The sequence below is a fragment of the Leuciscus leuciscus genome (genome assembly GCF_965113295.1).
Source record: "Leuciscus leuciscus genome assembly, chromosome: 8".
Classification (NCBI taxonomy): Eukaryota; Metazoa; Chordata; class Actinopteri; order Cypriniformes; family Leuciscidae; genus Leuciscus; species Leuciscus leuciscus.
The window spans coordinates 6,376,232-6,397,663 of NC_138732.1; the positions used below are offsets into that span (position 1 = coordinate 6,376,232).

Genomic DNA, 21,432 nt, shown 5'->3' on the forward strand with positions numbered 1-21,432 from the left:
AAAAATTCTAATATTGTATAAAGCGCTATAAAAATAAAGGCGAAAGGTGGTTTCTGATTCCTGAAAGCTGTGTCATTCTGTGTGTGTGTGTGTGTGTGTGTGTTTCAGGGGACCCGTCAGTCCTGGTGCGTCTGATCCACGAGGGTCTTCTGATTCCCGATCGGATGGATCTGCACAGTGAAGAGGAGCTCAGGGACGTGCTGGAGAAATGTGGGATTCCTCCTGCAGAAGACAGTGCAAAAGTACACGGCAAAACACGTCTAGATGGGAATATTTCATAAACTTATATTGCTTATATACTGAGCTAGTTATAAAAACTTAAGCCTAACAGAAAACTTTCTGCATTTTTACAATAAAAAAATAAATAAAGAACTTTATTTGATAGTGACAACTGAAAGAAGCATGTAAAACATGTAGAGAATGGACTTCTGCTTTGGTTTGACAGGACGGGATGCTGGAGTCGGTGTCGCTGCTGTATTCACAAACACAAAACGGACTCTGGACGGGACGTCAGCCACAAGCGCTCATGACGGCTGGCAAGATCAGTAAAGTCTGTCCTCATCAGGTACGCAGGACTCACTCTTATACACGTTTGTGATGATGCTGAGTTCAGATGAGCTGATGTCTGGTCTCTGGTCAGGTGGTTTGCGGCTCCAAGTATATTGTGCGTAGAGAGAGCGCTCGAGATCACCTGGACCTGCTGCTGTCCTCACGCTTCTGGCCGCCGGTGTACGTCACAGACTGTGCCCAGAAGGTGGCGCTCTGCACTGATGTATTATACCCTGAACTAGCCTCACAGATGTGGGAGAAGAATCAGGGATGTTTTTCTGATCCCACTACAACTCCACAGGTGACACATTTAATGGAATAGATCACACACACACACACACACACACACACACACACACACACACACACACACACACACATTTTTTTTTATATTTTAATTACAGTATATATTATCATAATGCATTATTATTTTTATATAATTATTATTAAAAACAGATTTATTTTTATTATTATTATTTATTTATCCTCATGTCATTCTGCTGTGATTTCTTCAATGAAACAAAAAAAGCAATAAAAATTATAAAATAATTTTCAAGCATTTATTTCAAAGGTTTAGGAAAAAAATAAATTATATCCATCCTTATTTATTCATTAAAAAAAACTAACATTTGTAAGAAATTCTACACAATTTTATTTCATCTTAGAGTGACAACTCCAAGAAGGACATTAAAATGTAATGATTAAATTACCAAAAATTACATTGATTAATTATTTATATATTTAAACATAAATATAACAATAATTATTATCATCAATATAATTGTATAATTTGATGATAATATTATCATAATGCATTTTTTTCTCATAATTATAATTTTTTTTATTGTATTATTATAATTTATTTATTCTCATGTGATTCTGCTGTGATTTCTTCAATGAAACAAAAAAAAAGAAATTAAAATTGTAAAATAATTAAGCATTTATTTCAAAGGTTTAGGAATTAATACAGTAGTCAACATTTGAAGTGGATCAAAACCTTTCATCAAAGTTATACATGAATTTTGAACAATACCCGTTCTTGTCTCAGGACAACTTTGATGAACTGTTTTGATCTTATATAATATATGAATTCCTAAACCCTCATATATTTATTTATTTCAAATGTTTAGGAATTTACATATATACTGACAACTTCAAGAATGACATTCAATTATCAGAAATTAGTTCATTTATTTCCAAAAAAGCTGCTGTTTTGTGTATAAGTGCTGATTATGTATATGAAAATATTCCGTTATTGAGTTCTATACGTAATTTATATTTTCCTTGCAGTGAACTTATTGTACAGAGATTTCAAAACGACCGATTGTCATGTCAATCTCACAGCTGTCTTCTTCTCTTTCTCAGTACGTGTCCTGCTCAGAGCTTCAGGATCAGCCGTACAGCTTAGATCTCACAGCAACTGAATCAAACCCTCATCTGCACCCGCTCACCAAATCCTCGTCTCGCTGGATAGTGCGACCCGACGCCCCCCACGACGCCCCCCACGACGCCCCCCACGACGCCCCCCACGACGCCCAGCACGCCATGAGCCTCTGCAAAGAGCTCGAGCCTTACGCCGGCCTCGTCTCCGAGATGTGGGACCAGTCCGAGGGTGAAACCAGCAACAACGACCGGCGTAAGGCTCTGGTGTTCGAGAACGCCGCGTATTACTACCTCTACAACAGATTACTGGACTTCCTGGGCAGCAGAGACATCGTGAACCAGCAGATCGCAGAGGTGTTGAGCGCGTGCCAACCGGGAGAGGTGGTGATGATCCGGGACGCCCTCTACAGGCTCGGAGTGGCACAGATCAACACTGACCCGGAGGAAGAAGAGCTGGACAAACACTCAGATGGACTCGTGTTTGAGGAGGTGATGCTCGACTGAATCAGGGACGAGCCGGAAATGTGCCTGGAAAAATGACTTCAGGTTTTATTTAAGAGATGGTGTGGAGAGAAACTGAAACTGGGGGAAATAAACTCTCGTTATTTATTCACCTGCATGTTTGTTGGTGTTTAATCTGGAAATGTGGAGCACAGAATGATTTTTAAAGCAGCTCTTTTTCATACAACAAGAGTCTCTTATGATTTCAGAATAACATGAATATAGCACACGTTTAGTGTTATGATACTATATACTAATCTTAAAGGGACAGTTCACCCAAAAATGAAAATTCAGTTGTTTCAAACCTGTTTATTTTTCCATACTATTGAAGTCAACAATTGTTCGGTTACTCATATTCTTCAAAATATCTTCTTTTTAGTTCAACAACTTGAGGGTGAGTAAATGATGACAGATATTTCACTTTTGGGTGAACTGTCCCTTTAAGATTTACATATTTAAATTATACAATTTCAATCCATCTGGATTTCAGTGTTAACAAATACAGTTAATTAGTTTAACTAATAAAATGTGATGCATTTTATCATTCATACATGAATGAAACTGCATTTCTGTAAGTGAATGTGATTTAAATACACAATAACATATTAGTATTTATTTATACATCATCATATTTATTTATGAAGATAAATATTTATATATTTATTATTAATATTTACAGTTTGTTTCTATCTGAAATTTTAACTAACTAAATATTGCTCGTTCCACAGCTAGCCGTGTTTTACTTTATACTTTTTAACTGAATAATAACTGAATAAATAATTTTCGCAATCAGCAGATTTATGCTTATTCTAATCAATTTTAATAAATGCGTTTTGCGAATATGCAAATTTATAAAAAATAAAATAGTTGCAATTAGTTAATAACAAAATACCATGACCGTTTCATTTATGTATGACTGAGAAATATGCATTACATTAAGTTTATTAGTTTGTTAAAACGGTGAAATCCAAACGGATGGATATTTTATATGCAATTAAAATACATACATCTTAAATTTACACCTACATGTATATATATTTTTGAGTGTATGTTGCTTTTTAGAGCTTTAAATCCCGTATAAATCACCACTCACTTTCATTGTGTGGAAAAGAGCAGCGTGAACATGTGCTTTTGTGTGTGGAAGGACATGAGGGCGAGTAAATGATGCCGGCAGTTTCATTTTCCTCTGAATCCTGATCATCTGACGCGTTAATGATTGTAAATAAGAAGCTTTTTATTGCCCACAGAAAAAAGCGAAACCCACTACAGGTGAAAAACCGACAGTATTTATTTTCATTTCATATTTTGACAGCTTTTTTCATGCATAGAAAAGACTCTTTGACAAGCTGAAGTATTTATTTGGAGTGCATTTTGATCTGTCATGACCGAATCGGACTCAGATATTGAAGTTTGTGTTTGACTTGATCACTGGAGCAGCAGCTGGCATTGAGTGACCTCACACTCGCTCTCAATAAACTCTATTTTCACTGATGAAAACAAGATCACCTGACATTTTCCTGCTTTATTAGTAGCTTTCAGTAGCGAAACAAGAAAATACACAGATCTGTAGAGATCCAAGGTGCAGAATTCATTAATGAGAGCATCAACTATTAATATACTATAATATACATGTAGATAAACACAGAGGAAAGACATCATTCTGATTGAGAAATCTCATATAATTCAACTTTATATAAATGTAAAAAAAAAAAAAAAGATATAATATAAACATAAACATATGGCAGTTTGTGCTTTGAGAAAGAAAACATCAAGTTAATCATATTTATAAGTTACTCTGGCAGTGTGTGTCTGATGCTACGATGCTAATATATGCGCTGAGAACCATTGCAAACGTTAAGAAACTACAGGACAAAACCACAGATTTTTCACTACTCACAAAATTTGACGAAATTAAGAAAGTTTGAACACAAAATGTGACATTCAGCTTAAAACATTTCCACCATTTAAATGTATTTCCTTCACAACACATAATCAAAGAGGAGTTTACACTGGGAAAGAAAAGTTTTTTCTTTGTTTTCCATTACAAATATCTAATTCTTAAGTCATTTTGCTTCACAGGTAAATTGATCTTGATTTATGATATTAAGTCTTGCTTTCTGAATAAATATCAACATCAAAATGAAGTGAGTTTATGCTTATAAATATTAGTAAATATCTTCCATTTGGGTCAGAAAAATAAACTTAATTCAAAAGTGTAAAGATTATTTTTCTGAACCAACTGATGGATATTTAGGAAACACTTTACAATAAAGTCTCATTTGTTAACACTAGTTAATGCATTAATAACATAAACTAACAATGAACAATAGATTTTTTAAAGCATTTACTAAAAATGTAAACTAGTGCATTAATGATAATACAACTTTTGATCTTTAAAATATAGGAGTAAATGTTGAGATGAACTAAGAAAGATTTGTAGAAGTATTGTTCATTCTTATGAAGAAATGAAACCTTATTGCAAAGTGTTACCGATATTTTTTTAAGCAAAAACTTTTCTTCTCAAGTAAACGCATCTTGATTTAAGAATATTTGTACTTGTAAACAAGACAAAAATACTGAGGAAAATCATTTTTGCAGCGTAAATGTGCAGATTAACATGAAATGAAACTTGTCTACCTTTCATTCTACGTTACAGGGAAAAGCAAATGGTTAGTTTTGGTTCCTAAAATGGTTTCTGTGCGGTCGGTCAGTCGTTGTTTTCCTCACTATTTTTAAAGCTTTTTAAGATTGTCGGTTAATGGGAATGCCATTTAACCTTTGACCCGCAGCTATCTGAAGAAACAAGACGACATTATTGCACCAACAGTGTCAATATGGAGACGTGAATCTGTCCTCCAAACCCGCGCTGACCTCGCGCTATCACTCCAAACCCCCGTAATCACTGCGGGAAGCAATAAAACCCTGTTTTCCTACAAGGATTGAGTAAGAACCAGAGCAGGTGAATGATTTCATATCTGACCTTTGACCTCCGCTGATTACGTCCTGACCTGCATGAAGCCCGTGCTGACATTAGGAGAGGTACGTGTGATGCAGATGCACATCATGTTTGTTTGTTTGTGTTTTCCAGTGATTGCAAAAGTATAAAGTGGAAGTGAAACATGCAGCGTTTGCAAATGCAATGCGTGTTAAACGCTGAACACGATGCTTTCCGACCCTGGCAACCGAGAAGTTCAAGTAACGACAAAAAAAAAAACAAAAAAACACACACGTTTACCAAACAAATCCGAGGTTTGGAGTTTTCCACTCAAGCACTTGGCAGAGAAGTGAAACCGCTTCACTCTTAATCTTAGCAGACAAAGTGTACTAGATTTCATTGAAGCAGAGCAACTGAAATCAGAGTGTGTAAAATCACACCGGGACTGTGTTTGAGAACCATGGAGGCTTGTTTTTGCCACAGAATATAAAAATATTAAAAGGTAATTGTGACTTTTTAGATCACAATTCTGACTTTTTTTCCCCTCATAAACGTGGAATTGCGAGAGAAAAAGTCAGAATTGTGTGATCTATTCTAAACCCACAATTAAGTCACAATTACCTTTTATTTGTATTATTCTGTGACGGAAACCAGCGTCCACAGATCAGATGAATGAATGATGCGTACATGTGTGTGTCCCTCAGCAGAACTGGTAGTTGTTGGCATTCATAAGTGGCTGATCTTCTTCTTCCGGGTCACATGATGTCTCGTTTGACTCCTCTTCATGCTTCACAGGGTCACATGACTCTGGTTCTTGGTCACTGTGCTCTTCAGACTGCACATTTTGGTACTCTGTCTCCTGTGAAGGATTATGGAAATAATGATAGAATGTGACTGGTTCATTACTCACAAACACTGAAAATAACATGCTATTTTCACTTGCAGTATGGACTGTGCACAGTATGCGGCTTTACTGTATGCATGGATGCATATTCATATGGATGGGACTACATTTTTCAAATGTGAAGAGTGTGAGATACCGTATCCCATAATTCAATGCGCTTGAAGTGATATCAACCTCAATTTTTAACATCCCATCTCATGATTTGATCAGACTAACAAAAGTTCAGGGATTATTTTTGCAGAAAATTCAGATGAAAATGTTTTAAATATCAATAGTCAAGTCAGGGTTTTCATTAACTAAAACTAAAGCCATTAAAAATATATATATATTTTCTTGAAAAAAAAAAGTGAAATGTGAAATATGTGAAAATTAAAATGCAAAAGTTGTAATATGCAATATATATATAAAATTTAAATGCATAATGTGCTAAAGTGATGCAGTGTTATTTTAATATCACTGACACACCATTATAGTTTTTTATATATATTTTGAAATCATTATTATTTTTGTATATTCCACTTTCACTTTAATTTTAAAGTTGTATATATATATATATATATATACATTTCTATTTCAGTTATTAATCATTTTTGTACATCAAGTTAAACTAAATGAAAATGAGAAATGTTGCCTTGGCTACTAGCTGAAATAAAATAATTTAAAAAAAAATTACAATATATTTCAGTTAATGTTTATTTAATTTCAAGTAACGAAACGAAAATGTTTCTAAAATTTAGTTTTAAATTTAAATGTAAAACACAAAATTTAAATGTATGCTCAGAAATGTGATGTGGCCGTTAAGTGTTGTACAGTTTCACTATTAAAAAAAACAATAGGCCATATTTTAATGTAAAAAAAGTGAGGCCATTCATAACTTAAATGTGTGACATTTGCTTCTAGTTATTGAAGCCGAACAGAAACACTTATTATAATTATTATTATTATTTCTTATTATACTATTTTATTTATTATCCAAATAGCTATCCGGTTTATTTATTCTTCCAGTTATTCACCGATAGCGGGTAATGACTATCTGATGTGTTGATCGCAGTTTACCTGTGCGTCAGGTGTGTCTCCCAGCATCCTCTCGATCAGCTGACCGATCTTACTGAATGTTGGTCTCTCGGAGGCTTCCAGGTTCCAGCACATCTTCATGATGGTGTACCTGCACACAAGATCATGTGCTTCATCATCACAAAACCTGTCGTCTGAATCACACTTACCACAAAACCACAAGATGAAATGTGACCCTGGACCACAAAACCAGTCACATGGGTAAATGTTTTGAAATTGAGATGTACACATCATATGAAAACTGAATAAATAAACTTGGTCGAGATACGACTGTTTGTAAATCTGGAATCTGAGGGTGCAAAAAAATCGAAACATTGAGAAAATCTCCTTTAAAGTTGTTCATTTATGTTCACGATTGTGCTGCATTCACTCACAAAAATAAATGTTTTATATATTTACGGTTTGAAATTTACAAAATATCTTCATGGAACATGATTTTTACTTAATATCCTCATGATTTTTGGCATACAAATTTTTTTTTTTTTTTTTTTTTGACCCATACAATGTATTGTTGGCTATTGCCACAAATATACCCGTGACTGGTTTTGTGATCCAGGGTCACACATATGGATTATGGAAAATAAAGCCCTCATTTTGATGAGCATCATGATTTTTTGCATCATGACATTATTGCAATTTCAGCACATTTCAATTATCACATTTCTTATTTGACATGAAGTGTAACGTATGTACTGTATATGTATTATATTGCCTTTAATTTATGGTGATTAAATAAATAAAAAAAATTTGTAAGTACAAAAATTATTAGAGTATGTTTCTTTATAATTATTTGTGGACATGACTAGCAATTTCATAGTGAAAATTTTAAAAGCAGTTTATTTTTTTCTTCATTGTCATGACATTTGAGGTTTTTCTTTTTACTTAGTGTGTGTTGTTCTGTCTCTCTCACTGTTCAGTGGAACTAAACTCTTGATTGCTATTTTTGGGTCACATTGTTTTTTTGCACGCAACTTCACTGCCGCATAAACTAAAGCAATAAACACACGCTCTCCTACATAGTTTATAGTTGTATTAGTGGCTTTAAAGTTCTGAAGTCAACATGATTGAGATGCTCAATAAAAATGATACATTTTAAACAACTCCTCCTTAAAATATAAACCTCCTTAAACCTCATGCAGAGATATTGAACAGTGATATTTTAGTTTTATATACTATTATACTATCTATTAATATTTTTTATATTTATTTTTTCATTTCATTTTGTTGTGCATTTTTACTAGTTTTTGATTTAAAAAATATTTCTATATAGTTTTCATAAATTTTTAGTTTTAGTAATTTTAGTATTTAAGTATCTTTATCAAACTTAACATAAAAGAAAAATGTGAAATGTTGCCTTGACAACTAATTGAAATAAATTGATGATAAAATTTTTATCTCATCATTTTGACTTTACCTTATAATTGTTTTTTTTAATGTAATTATTATGAAATTAAAAGTCAAGATTATGCCTTAGTATGTAATTTTCAAATTTTCACGTCATAATTAAGATTCACTAAAGCATTGGTTTTCCTTTTGTGGCAAGAATGGGCTTCCATTCTTCAAAAGAGTTTTTAAAGAAAAGTTTTAGTTGTTGCACTGCATCAAGTTAAACTGAATGAAAATATGAAATATTGGCTTGGCAACTAGCTGAGATAAAGTAAGTTTAATTTTTGGTCTTTTATTTCATTTTAGTTAAGGGTTTTTTTCCCCAAGAAAAAAATTATATATATTTTTAATGGCTTTAGTTTTAGTTAATGAAAACCCTGACTCGACTATTGATGTTTAAAACATTTTCATCTGAATCTTCTTGATTAAATGCATGAAATTAGTTTTGGATACAAATATTGTAGTTATGAATGTCTATTCAAAATGAAATATACACATTCTCATTTAAGTGCTCCTCATCATCACACACATTTATGGAGAAATAAATCATGCTTTTGTAATTCATAATTATTACATAAAAAGTAGAAATTATGACATAGGCCTACTAAATCATAATTATGAGATAAGTTAAAATTTTATGAAAAAGTCAAATGTATGACAATGTTGAAATTTTGATGTAAAAGTCATAATTACGACATAATTTTTATGACAATCAACTACAACAATCAAAATGATGACATTAAAAGTAAAAATTGACATAAGTCATAATTATTACAGAAAGACAATTATGACTTTATAATCTGATAAATTAAAAATTTTAATCTGATAATTATGATTTAGTGTCATAATTTCGACTTTCTCATAATTTCAACTTTTTGTCATTATGACATAAAAAGTCACAACTACTGAGTATATCATAATTTTTTATCTCATAATTATGACTTAATATATGTCATATTTTCGACTATTTATCTCATAATTTTGCTTTTGAATGCCATAAATATTACTTTTTTTATGTCATAATTAAGATTTACTGAAGCATGCTTTTTTTTCTTTGTGGCGGAAGAGGGCTTCTGCACATATTCCTTCTTTAAAAGAGTTTAAACGTACAGTATGATGTAGATCTCATGTAGAAATCACTACGCCATTCCCTCACTTCCATTTGTATAATTTCATAGGTTTGATGATTTATTATTATCGTAAATTGTGGGAAATGGTCATAATAAAGAATGAATATTTGTGTCTGATAAAGAACATCTCACTCACATCTCTGGAGGGGCAAAGTCAGGTCTGGACATCTGATATCCACATTTGATCATTTTATAGAACTTGGAGTCCACCAGGACGTTGGGATACGGGCTCTTCCCTGCAGAAACATGCGGACGAGTCAAAAACTCACACCTGTGTGTGCAATGAGACTGGACATGATTTTAATATTCATCTATTATGTATTAAAGACGCCTGATGATGTTTTTTAGATTAGCAGGTGTACAGTACACTATGCAAAACTAAGTGAAAAACAGGTGTACACCATGTAAAACAAATCAGGTAAAAACAAGAAAGATTTAACATTAATAGTTCTCACACACATATGAGAGCATATAATTTTAAAACTATTCTAAGTATTGTAAGTATTTTTTTTACACACACATAAAAAAATAAATAATAATTTAACATATTAGACAGCGTTTAATAAGTGTATAGCTCAAACCGTAGAGCATGATGCTCGCAACGCCAAGATCATGGGTTCAATTCCCAGTGAAATGAACAGGTATGAACTGATAACAGTATATACCATCAAGCCAGAAAAATATTTGGAAGTGTACAGTTTTTTGGTTCTCTGCAGCTCCCATAATTAATGCAATTAGTGGGTCAAAGTGACCCAGGAACATCATAATCATAACATAAATTTGGTACGCACATTCCACAACATATCAGAGTGTTAATATGTTGATGCATGTTCATGACACTAAACGAGACCAAAAAAGGTCACAGAATATCAAGAAATAAATCCTAGGTTAACCATTATTTCCATATGTGGGTCAAACTGACTATATAATAATATTAATAAACAGGTTAAGTTCTGTGTTTCTGTCTCACCCAGTGAAAAGATCTCCCACAGCAAGATGCCGTAAGACCAGACGTCACTCTGAACCGTATAAACGCATTCGAAAATACTCTCTGGAGCCATCCACTTCACTGGAAGACGGGCCTAGACACACACACACACACTGATTTAAACTGAACTTGATTTATAGGTCTATCACAGTGTTTGTGTCGTTTGTTCCCTCACGTTTCCTTTGACCACGTAGTTGGAGTCGTTCATGATGTCTCGAGCCAGTCCGAAATCACAGATCTTGGCCACTCGACTGTTGGTGAGGAGAACGTTCCTGGCCGCCACATCTCTGTGAATGCACTGTGAAGATTTACAGTCAATCCATCAGATCAACTGAAGATGCAATGTCAGTTTTTTGTTGTTGCATCTATTGTTTATGAACGTGTCTTCCTCCAGATCTTTGAGCAGATCTCGTCGTTTAAGAGGCAGTGTTGGTGGTTTTCTATTTTTATTTTAGGGACTCACATTCTTAGCCGTGAGGAAGTCGAGTCCCTGCGCCACCTGATAGGAGAATCTGAGTAAGTCGTCCATGTCGACTGGCCACGAATCTTCTTCCTGAATCTCAACAGAAGAACCTGGAGCGCAAGAGGAACCGCATGCATTTCAACAGTTTCTATCATGGGAGCGTAAAGTCAAAATTAAAAATGATGTTCTCAACCCATTTCCCTTGTGTAACATGACACATTTGTGAAACATGATATATAATCATATATACAAAATATTAAATATTTATAATAAAAAGGAAATATGAAAAAATTCATAAATTACAACACAAGAACATAAGAAAGTGCAAAAAATAAATAAAAATAAAAATAAAAAAATACGAAGAAAAGAAAAACCTACAGTAAATGGTTGGGTTAAAGAAATAAGGTGTCATACCAAACATCAGGGCCCGTATTCATAAAGAATCTTAATGCAAAAAGTAGCTCCTAGTGACAAAATTCTAAGAACATTTTTAGAAATGTGGGCGTTTACTCTTAAAATTAAAGAAAAAATTCCTAGTAAAGAAAAAAGTAATTCAGAAAGCATCTTAACCCTTAAAAGAGGTCTTAAGGTCAAAATTGTTAGGAGCACGGACGAGGACTTTTAAGAAGCTTAAGAGTTTCTTTCGCAGAGGAGAAAATGGCAGAAAGACGAAGAGGGAGAAGAAATGTGTTGCAGACAATGAATAACAGTGAGTTAATAAGACGCTATAGATTAGATCGTGCAGGGATCATGTTTGTGACTGATCTTATTAGAGACACGCTAATATCTCCAGCGCAGAAATGCCATAGCGCCAGAAATGAAAGTAATCACTACATTACAATATTTGGCAACTGGGAAAATTCCATGTTTGATACATTAAAACCAACATTCAAACCACCACTTAAATAGACATGCCAGCAATCAGTGTAATTGGAAAGAGTGGAACAATTTTTATCATTCTAAGCCAAGCAAATACCTTATAGGAAATTAAAAGCATGGTAAATAAAAATAAAAAGGATTTATATACACATATATAATGTGTGTGTGTGTGTGTGTGAGAACGGTCAAATAGGAAAAATTACGCATGTAATTTCAAAGTGAAGGCTTAGAATAGACCCTATACTTAAAATCACTTTTTTTTTTTCTTCTTGGACAACCAACCAATCACAGTCGTCAAAAGATTGTGTCATACATAGCAACGGGGTCAACCCCGCCTCCTTACTAAGATGAAAGTTTTTGTCTTTTCCTTACTCAGAGTTGCTCTCAGATCGGTCCCGAATTGCTCTTAAGCTAAGACTCCTACGTAAAAGTTTTTAAGCTAAATTAAGAGTTTTCTGAGAGGATTCTTAGAATCTTTATGAATACGGGCCCTGATATTCATTAAAGATTTGTATGTCTCTGTGATGTGAAGTGGTTTGTGACTCACCCAGAACAGAGTTTGTGTTCGCTGTGACCGGCTTCATGTCCAGATAGTTATCAGAGCATGTGCTGGAAATCCCACTGTCACTGTCATCGTCAAACAAGCAACATTATCATTAGCAACATTTATTTTATTTCAAGTAATGGGAATACATTTTTTTAAATTGTTTTAGATTTAATTAACTAAAATTAACCCTGATAACTTTCAATCAAACACATTAATCGATTTTTTTGCTGAGTTTCAGTTATGTATGAAATCTTGCACAGTCTAAATGAAGTTTTGTGTTTGTACAGTGCATGTTTAATACATATTTATTTATTATATATGATTTATTAATATATTTGATCTATTTACATATTTTGTCTATTTATATATCAGATTGATATATTTGTGTATGTTTATTAAACAGACCTTCTGATGAACATTCGGTCAGTGTTCACATTCTTATAATCCATCGTTGGCTCTGGAAAGTTGGGAATCGTCATGACGAAGTTCAGGAAGTTCTCGGCTTTGCTACGCAGGAAGTTCAGAAGATCCCCATGACAGCAGTATTCTGTGATCACCAGCACAGGACCTGTGAATGGACCGGATATGAACCAAAAATCAAAATCCATGACCAGTTTCTGATGGTTTTACATGGTTTCGAGCTGGTAGTTCATTATGGTAAGGCCTGCTTTTGACATCATGGTAAAGCCAATTAGAGCTCTAAAAACCTATTTAAAACAATTTTTTCCCCCAGCCATGCACTCTCTTGAAAATAAAGACAACCTTTTAGGGTGTGTTCACACGTTGCATGTCTGTTTTGATTTAAACGAACCCTGGTTTGATTGGTCTGTTAATGCGGTTCATTTGAATAAGTGTGAACGCTGCCATCTGAACCCTGGTGCCACCAAACAAGTGAGCCGACACAGCTAAGATGAGTCTCGATCCGCTTCTAAACCAACTCTGGTGCGGTTCGAATAAAATATGAACTCAACACGGACCAAAGACATGTAAACGACCAAAAACAGGACATGATGTCACAAGATGTGACTCTATGCGCTAAGCATACCTGTTTTTTCTCATCATAATCGTGATGTTGCCCATCACAGTTCAGTTCAGGCGTCAGAACCGCGTCTCCTCGCAGCAGATCTTCGTTTGTGTGTGTGTGACGGAGGGATTCCTATGGAAGCTTGTTTCACTGAATAATAAATAAATAATAATAATTGCGACTTTTTATCTCACAATTGCGAGTTTACATCTCGCAATTCTGACTTTATTTCTCAGAATTGCGAGATATAAAGTCAGAATTGCGAGATATAAACTCGCAATTGCGAGTAAGCGAGCAATTGCGACTTTATATCACGCAATTCTGACTTTATAACACGCAATTGCGACATTATATCACGCAATTCTGACTTTATAACACGCAATTGCGACTTTATATCTCGCAATTGCGACTTTACATCTCGCAATTGCGAATTTATTTCTCACAATTCTGACTTCATATCTCGCAATTCTGAGATAAAAAGTCGCAATTATTATTATTTATTTATTATTCAGTGGCAGAAACAAGCTTCCATAGATTCCTGCCACTATTTTGACTCCTTTATACATTTTCTCTCTTCTTCACGAGTTCAGCTGGTCAAAATACCATCATATGTAGGATACACACATACAGCGAGCGAGATTTAGCCCACAACACAGCATTGCTTTGAATGTTCGGTAAGTTCCGTTGCGCAATATACCTTATAAAAGCCAATCAGGTTGTGAACATCTTTATCCCTTTAAGTTCCGTATCTTTAGGTTCGGTGTTAAAATGGCAATGTGAACGCTAAGTGGACCAGGACTAAATGGTTTTTTTTGGTCCAGACCAAACGAACCAAGCAAACCGAAATGTGAACACACCCTTAGTGATCAGTTCTTAAAAGAAGCATATTTTCTTAGTGTGAAGAACATCACAATAATCTAAAGAACCTTTTTCCACTATAAAGAACATTTAGTGCAATGCGAGGGTTGCATGGATGTGAAAGGTTAAACCCTCATAAAGCAGGGTTATTTTTCCGAGCGAGTCTTACCGCCGTGTGTGCAGGCGCCCAGCAGGTTTACGATGTACTTGTGCTGTCCCAGATGACTGAGGATCTTCAGCTCTGACATCAGAGCCTCCCGCTCGTCTCGATGAGCGCTGGCTGCTCCCAGCATGCAACACAACACAGTTCAAGACGCTTACTGGCTTTGTAAAATAGCTTTGTCAGTGAAACATGTTTACATCAAGTTCATTTGAAAAGTAATGTTAGACCAAAATGTGGTTTTCAGTGGCTGTTGCCAATTATATGGAGATGGTAATGGTAATATTACTGAATGAATAGACATTATTCATGACAGGTTATGAAAGAGAGGCTGTGAGGGATAGACTTGCTGTGTTTTCAATGGTATCCACTGTATAAAGCGGAAAGTTTTTTGTCTACTGAAATTTCTTGGAAAGATATATTTAGCAGCAGAACAATCCAAAAACACATTAAATAACAGAACAACCCACTGAAGAGATGTATGTCTATCCCTCACAGCCTCGCTCTCATTCCCGTTAAAAATCAAAGATGGCGCTGATGTGAATAAGGTCTATTGAGCTGAATAACGAGACTGTCGTCTTCTGTAGAGCTGCATCAAATTTGTTTCATAATTAAGGAACTTTGCAACATTAACACAGTTATTTTTATCTGTTCATTTCTGTGAAGAAAAAATAACTGTCGGAATGTTGCAAAATTCATCATTTTTGAATCATTCGATTGAATCAATCAGTTTTTAAAAAATAATTAAACAGTTTAAATAGCCTGCAGCGATTAACATGTTGTCAGAGCCTCTAGTAAATTATGTTATTTTGTTTAGTTGTCTGTTCAGAATCGTGATCTCTATTTGAGGCAAAAAAAAAAAAAAGGTGAATCGTGCAGCTTCAGAAAAGAAATGTGAAATTTCAAAGGTATACAAGTAATAATCATACCATAGTATTACCACAGTACTAAATGACTAAAAACATAGTAACACTGTAGTACTCTTTGTAATTGTAATGTTTTCTGACCTTTCAGCATTTTCACAGCCACACGCGTGACGTTGTCATCCTTCCCCAGGCCGTACGCCGTGGCCTCCACCACCTTCCCAAACGCTCCAGCGCCCAGAGTCTTCCCTGCTCACACACACACACACACACACACAGATTATTTGACTTTTATGACCTAGAAAAACTTCATGATATTCATTATTCAAAAGGCTGTCATATGTGAGTGTGTTGGACGTCAGTGACCCAGTACAGACCTAGTTTTAATTTGTCTCGAGGAAACTCCCATTTCTCATTGTATGGAAGTTGTGTCGGGTCTATGAAGGTGTAGTTGTTTCCATTTGTGGCTTCAATGATTTTCCAGCGGATCTCAAATCTAGGTTTCTAACAACAGACGAGAGAAGCATAAGTAGTAGTAGCCTTTATTGTCACTTAGTCACAAGTACCAGCGAAATTAGCCATCAACCTGTCCATAAAGGACAGGAAGACAGGGGAACTAGAGTCCAGGGCTTTACACACATATAAACATGATACTGACGGACAATTCAAAGTGCGTGAAATCAACAGGTTTATTGATGAAGAGAGTAGGAACAGTTTCATTCTGTGTTCGTTTTAAACAAAGCAAACTTCACTAAAAAGAGAATATTTAAACACACCGAAGCTTTGTACACTTGAAAATAAAAGATTATTGGAGTATGTTTTACAAGAAAAAATACTATTATATTCTTTCAACTTCAAAATTTCAAGTTTAATTCAATGTTACTTGCTGTTTCCTTGTAATTAATTGTGAAATTTACAAGCAATTTCTGAATGAAAATTGTTTCAACAACAAATTGTCTATTCCTTAAAAATCTCTCATATATCTTCTGAATACTTGGCGAAGAATTATGTTTCCCAAAGAAAGAAAGCAAGACAGAATATTTTTTGCAAAATAATATTTTTGTGAAATATTTTTTTTTTTTTGCAAAAGAAAGCAAAAAAAGAGCGAAAAAAAGAAAGCAAGCAAGAAGAAAGGAATGAAAAAAACGAAAGAAAGAGCGAAAGACAAACCGAAAAACGAGAAAAGGCAAAAAAGCACAGAAAGAGTGAAAGAAAGAAAAAATATTTTTGTAAAAGAAAGAGCGAAAGACAAAAAGTTAGAAAGAGTGAAAGAAAGAAAAAGCAAAACAGCAAAGAAAGAGCAAAAGAAATAAAGAAAAAAATAGCAAAAGAAAGACAAATAAAGAAAAAGAGAGAAAAAAGAAAAAGGCAGAAAGAGAAAAATAGCAAAAATGCATAGAAAGAGCAAAAGAAAGAAAGAAAGATTATATTTGTGAAAAAGCAAAAGAAAGAGTGAAAGACGAGATAGAGTGAAATAAAGGAAAAGAAAGTAAAAGCAAAAAAGAAAAGAAAAATCGAAAGTGTAAGACAGAAAGAAAGAGCAAACAGCACAGAAAGAGCGAAAGAAAGAATATTTGCAAAAGAGAGAAAGATATAAAGAAAAAGAAAGAAAGAAGAAAGAGCAAAAAAATAGCAAAAAAGCAAAGAAAGAGTGAAAAAAAGATCTAACAATCTTTGATTCAATAAGAGACAGTGGCTGTCAAACAATAACAGACAACTAATGAAACCAAGCAGCAGAACTATAGTTTTCCAGTGAACTGAGCAGGATTGAGGAAGTGATTCAGAAGTCTATAGCAGGACGGCAGAGATGAAGCTGAAGCTCACCTGTCTGTACTTGTAGACCATGAGAGCGAGCAGCAGCGCCAGGACCAGCATGGAGACTCCACATCCGTACATCGCACTGGTGAACAGCTGATCTGAGACCAGAACACACACACATCATCACCACTGAACCTGAGGAATCAACCGGAACCTTCTAGAAACACCCTTACCAGAGCCGTCCATGGAGAAGACGTCACTGCCCTGACCGGCCAGATTAAAGGCCACACACACCACGGTCATCCTGCGGTTCGGGCCCACGGTCAGCACACTCTCCACTCCCACCGACCCGTACGGATCCTTCTGGACCTCCACCGTCTGAGTCTGGATCGGCTGGAGGTCTGTGGTGTTCTCTGGACAACTGTTCAACACAAACATCATCATCATCATCATATGACTTATGTATGACTGACAAATATGCATCACATTAAGTTTATTAGTTTATGATAAAACTGAATACTCTAAATAGATTAACTCATAATAATTAATAATTTGTTACATATATATAGTGCTTTTCTTGGCACTCAAAGCGCTTTACATAGAAGACGGGAATCTCCACAACCACCACCAATGAATGCAATTCAAATACATTTTTTTTAAATTTAGGCAGCCAAAATTTGGTAGCAAGTTTCACTTCTGTAATAGGATGTATTTCTGAGTTTCATGTTTAAGATTACTAATGAATCATTCACAATAAATTCCAAAATGTATATTTAAAAAGCAGAATGGCTTGATTTTGCTATCATTGACACTGTTATGAGCTGAAAGTGGACGTGTTGTCAGACGTGTAATGAAGAGGCAAACACGCACGTGGTTCTGCTTCCGGCGCACTGGTACCAGAAGATACTGGGAGCTGGATATCCAGAAGATCTACATGTCAGAGTTGTGACATTCTCCCATCTCACCGTCGCTATAGGTTTCTCTGTCAAACAAAACGAGCTTGAATATCTCAGACGGCTTTGACTGGATTTCTTCACAGGAAGGTTCTGGGTTCAATAAACTTCAGTTCTATCAGTAGCGTTGATTACACAGAAAATTATTTCACCCCTCATGGTTTTTGTGTGTGTTGCACTTACAGTCCTTTCCTGTGCAAAGTTATATGAAATACTCTACCTGTCAAAAGTTTGGAATAAGTCTCCTGATGCTCACCAAAGCTGCCAAATGTATTGCTTACCGCTTATTTATTGCTTAAAATTCTTAATTTTGTGGAATATTATTACAATTTAAAATAACTGTTTTGTATTTGAATACATTTTAAAATGTAATTTATTCCTGTGATCAAAGCTGAATTTTCAGTATCATTACTCCAGTCTTCAGTGTCACATGATCCTTCAGAAATCATTCCGCTAAAAATTTTTTTTTTAAATCTTAATTATTCCAAACGTTTGACCGGTAGTGTATATTAACTCCTGCCATGAGCATTTGCATGGACATATGAAAGAGATTTTTTTTTACAGAAAGAAAAACCAAAACAATAAATACATTGGTGATTAAAAGAAAAAAAGAAATTAAAAAAGAAAAAAAAGAAGAAAAAAAAGATTTAGACAAATTTACAGCTCAAATATTAACTTTTTAAAAATATTATTTTTATGTCTAGTGCCTGTTTGGTAAAGTTTTACTTGGTGCTTAATGGGGGATTTTTTTTTTATACACACAAACTTATACTATATATATATACACACACACACTTGGATGATGTGCAGACATAAACAGACTAACTGTACTTACTGTACATTTTGATATCAAAAGTAATGGAGGCATTTTTCATGCTGCTGTTCACATGGAGTGTGTAGCTGCCGATCTCCTGGAAGTTCAGTCTCCTGAGGAACAGCAGCGCCTCGTACCTACACATTCACAAACACTGAGCTCAATATATCCCAACAAAACACACATCACAGTCGGCCCATGAAGATGTCAATCTGGCATGTGTGAAAATTCCTCTTGCTTGCAATGGTTGATAATGGCATTTGGCTATATACTGTCATTTATTCACTAAATGTGTGCTTTCTACTGACCTGTCGTTGTAGTTGTAAAACCTGTTCTCTGGGAGTGAGGCATTGTGGGATGTTGGAGTCTCCCACCGGTGTGAGGTCAGAGGAGGATACGCTTCGATCAGAACAGAAAGATCCACATCGTCCCCTTCTCTCACCTCGATGGACAGACCGCGGTGAGTGAGTTTAGAAGAGAGCTTCGGGGTGAGACGAATGTACGGCTCGTCTGTCACAAATCAAAAAGTGCTTTAATCGTTTTAAAAACACCAAACAACACCAACACCCTTATAGAAATGGCCATCTGGAGGGAAAAACAAGGCTTTTCTCCAGTGCCACTTCAGTTAGGTTTGTATTATCACAAAGTCAGTGATATTAAAAGACCAGCATATGAACCCAGAATATAAACATGACGTTCAGTTTCTCATTAAGCGCCTTTCCATAGAAAACCATTATAAACGCTTAACCATTTGGCGTGTTGTTTACATTCTGGGCTCATCTGCTCGCTAGTATATAGTATGCAACATCAATAAGCTGTGTACTGAATTTGATCCTTTAATATCACTTTACATTAAAGGAACACGCCGACTTTTTGGGACTTTAGCTTATTCACCGTATCCCCCAGAGTTAGATAAGTCCATACATACCCTTCTCATCTCAGTGCGTGCCGTAACTCTGTCTGACGCACCCACCGCTAGCCTAGCTTAGCACAAAGACTGGAGGTAAATGGCTCCAGCTAGCATACTGCTCCCAGTAAGTGACAAAATAACGCCAACATTTTCCTATTTACATGTTGTGATTTGTATAGTCACAGCGTACAAATAACAAGGTCACATGAGACACAGCCATCTTCTAACCGTATACATACTGGGATCTATATTCTCATAAGGCGAAGCACTGCTACTTCTGCGGAGTGATTTGCTCACAGCACCTGAGAAGCCCCATGGTGAGGAGCAGAGAGTTCGCTCAGAGTTGGAGTAAATCACTCCACCCAAGTAGCAGTGCTTCGCCTTCTGAGAATATAGTGTTGTGGAAAAATTCATATTTTCTTTGTATTTTATTTTCAATGATTTAACAAATGAATGCCATACATTCATTTGTCTGTATTCTGAGTTTCTTTTATGATGTTAGTACAACTGCAGGGTGTGTGTGTGTGACTCAGAGGTGAGAAGATTAGGGGGTAAGGGGAGCCACAGGGGTTCCTCTGTGTCTTTTGTTTAGTGGGGGCTGTAAGAGATAGCTTTTGAAAGAGATAACACTATAAAAATGCGGGCCCATCTCTGCTCTGGGTCTCACTCTGTCTGCAGCTGGTCTGTGGGCAGACTGGGAACATTTCTTGCAAGAAATAAATATCTTTTAAGAACAATTTGATCCTGATGTCTCTTATGCCTGATGCTGTTTTGTTAGTTACTTGTTTTTGCCTCAACAAGTTGGTGTCAGAAACGTGGGATCCATGAGGTTTCTTCTGGCCCTGAGAAAGCGGATTGACGGACTGATCACCCTAAAGCACAAAAGGCTTTAGTCTTACCTCGCCGAATTGAGAGAGAAGAGCCAAAACTGCTATCAGGGCCAGGAGGAACCCACTGGATTCAGAAAGAACTCGGAGGCAGTAAAAGCATCTCGGGTAAGAGACAGTTAAATTATTAAATTCTTTGTTGGGTGTAAATTGATATAACTGTGAATGAACCATGTTGGCTGGAACTATCTCTTTGGTACGGGCAGAGAAGGTTTTCGAGGGAGAGATTGTAACAAGCAGGGCTCTACAGTGAGAGTATTTCACTCGCATTTACGTTTCATTTAGGAGTACATGTACTCCTTGGAAAAAAGTTAGCGTAGGGCCCTGTCAAGTCAATTTTATGCCGAAAACTAGCTCGTAGGTGGACGGAAGAGCCACAGCTGATTAAGTAGGTGGATGGAAAAGCCACAGCTGATTAAGTAAGTGGACGGAAGAACCACACCTGATTAATTAGGTTTACTCAAAA

At 35.4% G+C, this 21,432-nt stretch overlaps 2 protein-coding genes across 3 annotated transcripts in view; one reads left to right on the forward strand and one right to left on the reverse strand.

Moving 5' to 3' along the window:
• The window catches only part of hmgxb3 (HMG box domain containing 3), a 49,926-nt gene that overhangs the window by 14,987 nt on the left and 13,507 nt on the right, over window positions 1-21,432 (forward strand). The window contains exons 18-21 of one of the 2 annotated variants that reach the window (XM_082176857.1): window positions 109-242; window positions 446-565; window positions 641-850; window positions 1,915-2,456. In XM_082176857.1, coding sequence (XP_082032983.1) covers window positions 109-242; window positions 446-565; window positions 641-850; window positions 1,915-2,436 — 986 coding nt within the window. In that variant the 3' untranslated portion in view covers window positions 2,437-2,456. Of the gene's footprint in view, window positions 1-108; window positions 243-445; window positions 566-640; window positions 851-1,914; window positions 2,546-21,432 lie in introns of those variants that run through there. The other variant, XM_082176856.1, reaches the window with a different exon arrangement.
• csf1ra (colony stimulating factor 1 receptor, a) overlaps window positions 3,704-21,432 on the reverse strand; it is a 31,673-nt gene continuing 13,944 nt past the window's right edge. Inside the window, exons 6-21 of the mRNA XM_082176917.1 lie at window positions 19,478-19,679; window positions 19,191-19,306; window positions 18,273-18,384; window positions 17,636-17,823; window positions 17,469-17,560; window positions 16,022-16,148; window positions 15,789-15,893; window positions 14,791-14,901; window positions 13,145-13,307; window positions 12,740-12,819; window positions 11,314-11,423; window positions 11,026-11,148; window positions 10,833-10,944; window positions 9,999-10,098; window positions 7,329-7,437; window positions 3,704-6,227 (exon numbers count right to left, since the gene is read on the reverse strand). Coding sequence (XP_082033043.1) covers window positions 6,069-6,227; window positions 7,329-7,437; window positions 9,999-10,098; window positions 10,833-10,944; window positions 11,026-11,148; window positions 11,314-11,423; window positions 12,740-12,819; window positions 13,145-13,307; window positions 14,791-14,901; window positions 15,789-15,893; window positions 16,022-16,148; window positions 17,469-17,560; window positions 17,636-17,823; window positions 18,273-18,384; window positions 19,191-19,306; window positions 19,478-19,679 — 2,009 coding nt within the window. The 3' untranslated portion in view covers window positions 3,704-6,068. The remainder of the gene's footprint in view (window positions 6,228-7,328; window positions 7,438-9,998; window positions 10,099-10,832; window positions 10,945-11,025; window positions 11,149-11,313; window positions 11,424-12,739; window positions 12,820-13,144; window positions 13,308-14,790; window positions 14,902-15,788; window positions 15,894-16,021; window positions 16,149-17,468; window positions 17,561-17,635; window positions 17,824-18,272; window positions 18,385-19,190; window positions 19,307-19,477; window positions 19,680-21,432) is intronic.